The sequence below is a fragment of the Alosa pseudoharengus genome, unplaced genomic scaffold (genome assembly GCF_046254945.1).
Source record: "Alosa pseudoharengus isolate Yale_2024_CS ecotype anadromous, Long Island Sound unplaced genomic scaffold, YU_APseudo_1.1 YU_APseudo_1.1_scf_7, whole genome shotgun sequence".
Lineage (NCBI taxonomy): Eukaryota > Metazoa > Chordata > Actinopteri > Clupeiformes > Clupeidae > Alosa > Alosa pseudoharengus.
Window position 1 is genome coordinate 32,336,765 of NW_027468859.1, and position 10,000 is coordinate 32,346,764.

Here is a 10,000-nt window from a genome sequence, read left to right on the forward strand (position 1 = left end):
GCTCAGCTGTGGAACAAACTTTCGGATGACATCAAAAAGGCCCCAACTGTAGCCAGTTTTAAATCTAGACTTAAGACCAAACTGTTCTCAGATGCTTTCTGCTAACTGTGCCGAGTTACAAATTCTGAATCTGCCTTGATAATTATTCTACTTTGTCTTTTATTACTTTTTTTACTACTTTTGCCTTTGTTTTTTCTTACTAATTATTCTTTATTTTTAAATGATTTTACCTTGTTTTATGTTTTCTTTTTATTATGATCTTTACCTTTTAATTATTCTTTGACTATATTGCCCTTCTATGCTTTTATTTGTTATTATTGTTTGGTTTTGTTTATGTAAAGCACATTGAATGACCTCTGTGTATGAAATGCGCTATATAAATAAACTTGACTTGACTTGACTTGACTTGACTTATTATAACCCTATGAATAGATATATTCTATATATAGGTATAGACCCTTTCAATCTGTTCCTAAAGGATTTATGGTTGAAATGTTCAGAACCAATGCAGATACTTTGAAATGAAAATGAATTGGACTTTAGCGTAATGTTCTACAAAATGTCGACTTTACGTAAAACTTGTTTTTTGTCCCCAAGTTACCATTAGCTCGATGTTGTTTTTCTGTGCCTTAGGAACGCACATTGTTTTTGCAGTTGAGGGTCTATAGGCCTATGAATATACACGCCCAACTGCCCCCGTGAAAGACAGAAGAGCTTTAGGTTTTGAGAAACAGTGTGTACATGATGTGTGACATGATGTGAAAACATGTTTAAACAGTTGTAAAAAACTGTAACATACTTACCATTAACATTAACTGGAAACCAGTGCAGTATAAAAATGTTGAATGTTGTCAATTGCAATAATATAAACTCTGGTATACAACTGGTATACAACTACTGGTATTTGTTTGTGACTGTACGTCTCTCTCTCTCTCTCTCTCTCTCTCTCTCTCTCTCTCTCTCTCTGTGTGTGTGTGTGTGTGTGTGTGTGTGTGTGTGTGAAAGTGAGATACATTTACGGTAAGTGTGTGTGAGTGCCTAGTCAGGAGGACTGTAAAAGCAACATTATATCAATAATTCATCCATCTGGACCTGACTTCTTTACAAGGCTTGTACACACGTACACACACACACACACACACACACACACACATGCTTTGTCTGACCTGGCTTGTGTGTGTGTGTGTGTGTGTGTGTGTTTCCAAGATCTTTTGCTTTCGTAGCGTACTCATGCATGTATGTGTGTATCCCCTTGAGCAGTGTGAAGGTGTGAGTGTATGAGTGTGTGCATCTTTTTCCTCCTCTAGACATGAGGCTGTGATATGATCATGATCTCTATATGTAGAACACATAAAATACCATTAAATAACAATGAGCATAGTGATATATAAGTTAGGACACACACACACACACACACACACACACACACACACACACACACACACACAGATAGGCAGAGTGGGAGAGAGAAAAAGCCTGTAGGGAATATGGCCTATAGAGACAGGTGCATTATGGGTATCTGCCATGTTAGTCTTAGCGGCCGGACAGAGAGAGAGAGAGAGAAAGGGAGAACAGTATCTGGAATCAGGCCTATAGACCGGTGCATTATGGGTAGCTGTACTCACTGCCATGTAAATCTTATTAGAATTAGAGAGAGAGAGAAAGAAAGAGAGAGAGAGAGAGAGAGAGTGAAAGGAAGTATTCCAGTATCTGGAATCAGGCCTACAGACAGACTGAGAGAGAGAGAAAGAGAGAGAGAGAGAAAGGAAGTATTCCAGTATCTGGAATCAGGCCTATAGACAGAGAGAGAGAGAGAGAGAGAGAGTGGGAAGAGCAGGGAAGATGTGGCTGTGGGAATAGAGCCCCCACACCGACCCACCCCATCTGTTCTGGAAGTAAGAATCCAATTTAGTTTCTACTTTGAGAACTGAATTATAAGCTATAAAATCGTAACCGTCCATGGTAGACTTAAAACCAACTATGATGTGTTTTGTTACGGATTTTTCCAGAAGTCAATGAGAGAAATTAATGGAAAATTAACTTCCGGACCGTAAGCCCTCACGGAAGGGGGGCGGGACTGTTAAGCTCTATAGGCCTATAGCCAGGTGCATTATGGGTAGGTGTACTCACTGCCTCTGATTTGGGTGGCACAGGGGGAGGAGTGGGTACTCGTCCTGTCACCATGGTAACGTGTGGGGGGCCTTCTAGAGAGGAAGAGGACGAGTGGAAGGAGATGAGGTTCTGTTCCAACTTAGTCCTGCCCCCTTCAACCGCGGAGGGCGGCTCCCCGCCATAGCTCCCGCCTCCGCTACTTTGATTGGTCCACAGCTCCTCATAAGGGATCTCCTGCGGCTCCTCGATGGGCCAGTCGGGCGTCACGTACTCCCGCTCCTCCTCCGTGTCCGTGTGCGTGGTGGTGGTCGGCGTCAGCGTCGCGGTGGACACGGTGTCGCCCACCGAGTCCCGGCACCCGTGCGACAGCGGCAGAGTGTGTGAGGTGGGCAAGTGGGCGCCCCCTCCGATCCCCCCGATAACACCTCCCCCAAGTCCTCCTCCTCCTCCTCCTCCTCCTCCTCCGTACACGCACAGCGACAGCCTCTGCAGTGACCGGCCCAGCTCGCCGCTCCCTCCCGGCACGCAGACCCGGATCCGCCGCGGGCTCATGCACTCGTCCCCGAGGTCGGCACGCGCCTCCCGCACCGCGCGCGAGTAGCCGTCCGGGTCGAACGCCGCCTGGCAGCGCAGCGCGCTCTGCAGCGCCACCTGCTGGTAGAGCGGGTCGCCACCTCCTCCTCCTCCTCCTACTCCTCCTCCTCCAACACCGCCAGCACTGGCCCGCAGCAGGCCCTCGGGCAGGCGGAAGCGCGGCATGTCGGCCAGCAGCAGGAAGTGCGAGGGCGTGACTTCCTCCTTGCGCAGCACGCAGCACAGCACCACCGTCTTGCTGATGATGCTCAGCAGCTTGTAGCGCTGGCCCTCGCGGATGGCGTGCACGTCGTAGTGGTTGCGCGGCGGCCGGGCGGGCACCGACACGTTGACGGGCAGCCGCACGCGCTCGATGATGGCGCGCACCGTGTGCTCGCCCTCCTGCATCTGCAGCTCCTGCGGCGAGCGCGTGCAGAAGCGCCCTTTGCACTGGAACGGCAGGCTCAGGCTCTCGTTGGTGCGGTGGTTCATGCAGATCAGGCAGGGCATCTTGGTGCGGGCCGGCCGGCCCAGGGCGCCCGCTTTGCCCAGGCGTCGGAGGAGGGCGCCCAGGCGCGAGCGCTCGCCCCGGGACGAGGAGGAGGAGGAGGAGGACGAGGAGCCCGAGCCGCCCTGGACACAGAGAAGCTCCGCCTGGCCCATGAGGGAGAGCTCGTCGCCCGCCTGCAGGGTGAAGTTGTACACCTCGCTGTCCTCGCTGAACTCTCCGGACACGACCTACACACACACACACACACACACACACACACACAGCAGATATTAATGCACATTACTGTCCTCACTGAACTCAAGGAAGACATCCACACTCACACACACACATACACACACACAGAAATGGGAAATAAATCTTATCGATCTAACTAGGGTATCTGAGAGCTAGCGAGAGTGAGTGATGAGTGTGAACCTGATGACCTTTGCTGTCTACAGGCCATTTCTGTGCATAGAATTTGGACGGACTATCATTATTAAACATTCTCACACACACACATACACACACACACACAAACACACACACACACACACACACACCATCATCATCATCATCATCATCATATAGTATGATATAGGATAGACAAATAGAAACATAAAATGGAGCATTATAATACACCATTGCACATCCAGTCACACAAAAACACATTGACCACCACACACTGAGAGGTGGGAGAAAGAGAGACACAGAGAGAGGAGAAAAGAGACAGAAAGAGAGACAGAGAGAGAGAGAGAGAGAGAGAGAGAGAGCGCTTGTCTGTCCTGGGACCATTGCGCAGTGGAATGTGGCGTCAGTCTCTCTTTCTCTCTGTCTCCTTAATTAGAGAGTGGTAAAGAGCCTTTTCACTCTCTCACTCTCTCTATAACACACACACACACACACACACACACACACACACACACACACACACACACACACACACACACAGCCCAACCCCTCCCCCATCCCATCCTTTCTTTCTCTCTTCCATATACACACACATAGTTATTCGTCTCCCCCCTCTCTGTACTTCTCTTTCCAACTCTTTCTCTCTTTTCTCTCTCTCATGCACGTCCCAGCCCAACCCCCCTGACACACACACACACACACACACACATTGTTTTCCAATCTTCTGCTCTTAATTAACCCTCTCTGCTAAAATCTCTCATTACTCACACACACACTCACTACTCACACACATGATATGATTATGATGTTTTAATAGGGAGAGAGGTGTGGTGTGTATGGCAAAAAGCATCTTTGAACAGCAATAACAGAGGACACCTGATTCTCTTCCAAATCATTACTTATTACTTACATTATTTACATGTATTATGCATATTCTTCAGACTGATTGACTGATTTATTGATTTATTGACGGTTAGATGTTGATATTGATCTTCGTACTCTATTTTTACAATAAGGAATGTCAGGTCAATCTGGCGAGACAAGTGTGAAGCATTGGCCACCTTTACACTGAAGGTGATGTTCTCCATCACAAATACTCGGTCAGGGAACGTTCCGGCGATCTCCTCCACGCTCGCAAAATACTGCACCGGTTCCCGGACATCGCGGTCCTGGTCCAGCAGCTTAAATTTGCCTGTGTGAAAGAGAGAAGAAGTGAGAGAAGAGAGAAGAGAGAAGGAGTGAGAGAAAAGAGTGAGAGAGAAGAAGTGAGAGAAGAGAGAAGTGAGAGAAGAGAGAAGAGAGAAGAAGTGAGAGAAGAGAGAAGAAGTGAGAGAAGAGAGAAGAGAGAAGAAGTGAGAGAAGAGAGAAGAGAGAAGAAGTGAGAGAAGAGAGAAGAAGTGAGAGAAGAGAGAAGAGAGAAGGAGTGAGAGAAGAGAGAAGAGAGAAGAGAGAAGAAGTGAGAGAAGAGAGAAGAAGTGAGAGAAGAGAGAAGAAGTGAGAGAAGAGAGAAGAGAGAAAGAAAGAGTGAGAGAAAGAAGGCAGACAGAGAGACGCAGGAACACAGATGAGTGATGAACAGATAAACGCCAAGGGAGAAGAGACGGCCAAGAACACGTATCGCTTGTGTGTCAGAGTGTGTGTGTGTGTGTGTGTGTGTGTGTGTGTGTGTGTGTGTGTGTGTGTGTGTGTGTCGGAGCGAGTGTGTGTGTTTGTGTGTGTGTGTGTCGGAGTGAGTGTGTGAGTGTGTTTGTGTTGGAGTGAGTGTGTTTGTGTGTGTCAGAGCAAGTGTGTGAGTGAGGGTTTGTGTGTGTCGGAGCGTGCGTGTGTGTGAGTGAGTGTGAGTGTTTGTGTGTCGGAGTGAGTGTGTGAGTGTGTCTATCGGAGCAAGTGTGTGAGTGAGTGTGTGTGTCAGAGTGAGTCATTTTAGACTTACTCTTCCCCCCCACATCACTTTCATTTGCAGACAACCATTCTTCCCAAACTCTATAGAAACCCTTAGTGTGTTAAGACACACACTCTCTCTCTTTCTCTCACTCTCTCTCTCACACACACACACACACACAGAGTACCATCATCATGATTGCTCTTAAATCTGTCCCCCGTTCCACACACACACACTCTTCAAAAAGAGGCCCTCTTGTGTTTCCAGGCAACCAGCCAGGCCCCCCCCCCCCCCCCACCCCCCAGATGAGGTTTGAGTTGGGGGGGTCGACTGAGCACTCTGGCGCTGACAGGACGGGACCTTTTCTTCACATTTCTGAGATATGTGTGTGTGTGTGTGCATGTGTGTGTGTGTGTGTGTGTGTGTGGTGGGGGGCACGGCCGTGTTTTTATGAGGTCAATCATGTGGTTCTTCCCCTGGCCAGGAATGCAAGTCCCCCCCCCACCACCACCACCACCTCCACCCCCAACACCACAGCCAAACCCAGGAGAGAAGAAAGGGACTTAAGCAGAAGCACTGCAAGACCACTTCAAAAAGCAAGAAACTGACATTCCACCCTCTGTAACAGTCGGGTTGTGCACCAGGAACACGCCAACGACAATCTGAGCGTTTCCCTTAGACTTCCCAGAGTTCCAAACATCAGTCACAGGAGGCTAATGACACCAAGTACACATGGATACACACACTGTAGTGGACTGCAAGACTGTTGGGCCGTCTTGTCCCTCTCAAGCTGAGTAAGAGTCCATTACTTGGACTCTCAGTGCATAACCCTATATCTACTGACAAGATCTGGACTGAGTTCAGACCAGATTGACACCACAAACAAATAACTTAAGCCATTGTGTGGTGTCACATGCTAACAGTATGTCGAGCTGATTGCTGGGGTTTGTTGGGGTCTGCCTGCAGAGGTTTACTGTGACTGTCGTGTCTTCTTGGGTCCTGCTCAAACACTGTCAGCAGCAGCAGTCTGAGTGTTAGAAAGCCCCCAAAAAGAGTTTCCCTAGAGACACTATCTGCACATTGCTTCTCTAGAACTCCACCACATATTTATACTGAGCTTCTCTAGAACTCCACACACATTTATAGTGTGCTTCTCTAGAACTCCACCACATATTTATACTGCTTCTCCATCACCACACATTTATACTGTGCTTCTTTAGAACTCCACCACATATTTATACTGTGCTTCTCTAGAACTCCACCACATATTTATACTGTGCTTCTCTAGAACTCCACCACATATTTATACTGTGCTTCTCTAGAACTCCACTACTGCTTCTCTAGAACTCCACCACATATGTATACTGTGCTTCTCTAGAACTCCACCACATATTTATACTGTGCTTCTCTAGAACTCCACCACATATGTATACTGTGCTTCTCTAGAACTCCACCACCACATATTTATACTGCTTCTCTAGAACTCCACCACAACACATTTATACTGGAAGGACACGTATCTAGACCCAACGCTGGAGCAGCTCATTCGCCCTAAAGAATCTTTATGTCTGGGTACACGACACACAATACAAAACTCTCACAAACACACACATAGAGAGAGAGGGAGAGAGATAGAGAGAGATAGAGAGAGAAAGGGAGAGAGACAGATAGCCAGAGAGGGGGGGGAGAGGGAAAAGCAGTCAGAACAGCCTGTTGCGCGAAGGAGCAGACCACTGGGTTGTCATAGTGACAGAACGGCTTCCTGGCAGGAATGCTCCTGAGTTCAAACCTCGGAGCTGCCAAGACACCAGCGGGCAGCGCAGACTGGCATCCAAGGCACTGGGTCTGTTTGACAGCTAGACAGATAGAATCGCATATGGTGAGGGATGTTTGTGCATGTGTGTCTTTGTGTGTGTATGTGTGTTTGTATATGAGTATATTATTATGTGTGTATGTGTGTGTGTGTGTGTGTGTGTGTGTGTGTGTGTGTGTGTGTGTGTGTGTGTGTGTGTGTGTGTGTGTGTGTGTGTGTGTGTGTGTGTGTGTGTGTCTTTGTGTGTGTATGTGTGTCTTTGTGTGTGTATGTTTGTATAGTAGCCTACACACACAAGTATATATATTAATATGTGTGTGTGTGTGTGTGTGTGTGTGTGTGTATCTGGTGGGTCAATGACGTGACATTGCACATCTTGCGGTGGTGCACCCAATACTCATTTAAACCAAGACATAGTATTAAAGTCAACAAATGGTTGAAATATGTGTTGTACCTAATTATTCTATTAAACAATATACTTTTTTTAATTTGTAAAGTATTTATTCACATTTTAATAAAGTATTAAAATGTGAATAAATAAAGTACTCAATAAAGTATTCATTCAAAAGTTACTTTTACTGTAATACCAAGGTCAACTACAAAAATAATGTGTTAGGCACTGTAGACAATCTCAGCTATACTTACAAAAAAAAAACACTTAGAAAAGAAAGAGGTGTGTGTTTTTAAGAAACTTTTGGTTGCGCCACCTAACATTTTTTGGGTGGTGAAATTGCAAATACAGTCTAAAAATGTATTGAAATCCCTGTAAATCTTGCACAGCCATTAAGACTTGTTTAAACACAGTCTTACAACTTGAAACAAAAATGCATTCTGTCCATTTTTAAAAGACTTTTTTTTAAAACACATTGGTCTGTATTTTGGGCACCAGCGCATGGCATAAAACTCGTTTTTCACCCACGGAAAGTTTAATTTGGTATTTTGCATGTTTATTTTTTAAACATTGCGCCCAGGGGTGTGGCAATTAACAACCTAGGGAGGGGCTTGGCGCGTTGTCTAAAAATCGCTATCGTACACCACCTAAACCTGGTCAGAAGTCAATGGCGAGTTGTTCATATGCTATTTTAAGAGCGCATCTCAACAGTCATATTGGCAGGTGCACGCACCATCCTTCCATCATTCATGAACGCACACCAGCGCACGTCCATGCAAAGCATTACAAATTGCACGATTACAATGGGAAACATAATTAGAATAAAGATATTACGAAATACTGTACATCTCATGATGAGTAGTTATTCACCATCATTTGCAAATTGGTAATGACGGTTAAAAGTGATTAGGGGAGAGGCGAGAGACACGTATGGAGCACAGCTGAAGACGCACTGTCACGAGATATAAGCAACTCCTCTGCAGGATAAATGTTGTTTTATTCAGTCATTTGAGCAATATTAGGGTAAGTGTTGCTTTTTCCAGCCTATGTTTTCGATGGTAACCCATTGTCAGTCAATAGTGAAAGTAACTGCATATAACTGTCTTTGTTGACTGACACCTTGGTGAAGTTAGTTTCACTTTGCCAATGAGTTCAAATAATAGACGAGTGCAAATGTGTGAAGGCTATGCTAGGTTTTAGTAATGCATGGTTTAAGAATGACTATTTCATACGGTCTCGCAAGCAGCCTCCTTCAAATGCGCCGTTGAATGCCAAAATACCGATGCATTTATTTGACATATTGCGCTTTGCGCCGTTAAAGGGAATGACAGATGTCATTCTCATTGGTTTAAAATGATGTTACGCCCCAAACACACCCATATGACTGATTAAAAAACCTAGGAACACCTTGTGGCGCCATGCGCTCCACTTTTGATAACAAAACCCCTCCCAATGTGAACTGGACACCCTACTAAATTTGAATAGACTTTTGACGAGTGACCATGCACTTTAGAATGTCATGATAGGGCCCATTGACTTATTTGTCAATGTCCCATGTGTCTCTGTGTGGGTGTGTGTGTGTGTGTGTGTGTCAGTATGTAAAAGAGAGTCCTGAAGACGTGATATACAGTAAATAGCATGAAGAAGAGGAGTAAGAGAGAGCACACGTGTGTATTTTAATCCGAAGTCCACACACGTGTGTGCTGAATCCGAAGTCTTCTGCAGAGACAGAGTTTTGTACGACTGTCCGTCTGTTTGTGCATAGCAGGACACGCCAGGCACAAGGGAGAGATTAGGGAATTGAGTTCTCTCTCTGTGTGTGTGAGTGTGTGTGTGTGTGTGTGTGTGTGTGTGTGTGTGTGTGTGTGTGTGTGTGTGTGTGTGTGTGTGTGTGTGTGTGTGTGTGTGTGTGTGTGTGTGTGTGTGTGTGTGTGTGTGTGTGTGTGTGTGTGTGTGTGTGTGTGTGTGTGTGTGTGTGTGTGTGTGTGTGTATGTGTGTGTGTGTGTGTGTGTGTGTGTGTGTGTGTGTGTGTGTGTGTGTGTATGTGTGCACGTGTGTGTAACAGGCTTTTGTCCGTGTGCACAAAGGGGTGGAAAGAGCAGGGGAGACTCTGGCAGTTTGTTCTGCAGAGACTTAAGAAAGCCAGCTCCGTCTTACTCTTCTCCTCCTCTTCCTCCCCCTCTTCCTCCCCCTCTCCGACCCGCTATTCAGGCTATCCTCTCCCATGTCTCCCAGAGGGGGGCCTTTATGGCTGGATTATCATCCCTCCCCTCCCCTCCTCTCCTCCTCCTCCTCTTCCTCCTCCACCAACGAGAAAAGAGAGAGATTCA

At 46.4% G+C, this 10,000-nt stretch overlaps 1 protein-coding gene across 1 annotated transcript in view; it reads right to left on the reverse strand.

Moving 5' to 3' along the window:
• gareml (GRB2 associated, regulator of MAPK1-like) overlaps nt 1-10,000 on the reverse strand; it is a 26,099-nt gene that overhangs the window by 5,359 nt on the left and 10,740 nt on the right. The window contains exons 3-5 of the mRNA XM_076271943.1: nt 4,645-4,775; nt 2,568-3,423; nt 2,131-2,501 (exon numbers count right to left, since the gene is read on the reverse strand). Coding sequence (XP_076128058.1) covers nt 2,131-2,501; nt 2,568-3,423; nt 4,645-4,775 — 1,358 coding nt within the window. The remainder of the gene's footprint in view (nt 1-2,130; nt 2,502-2,567; nt 3,424-4,644; nt 4,776-10,000) is intronic.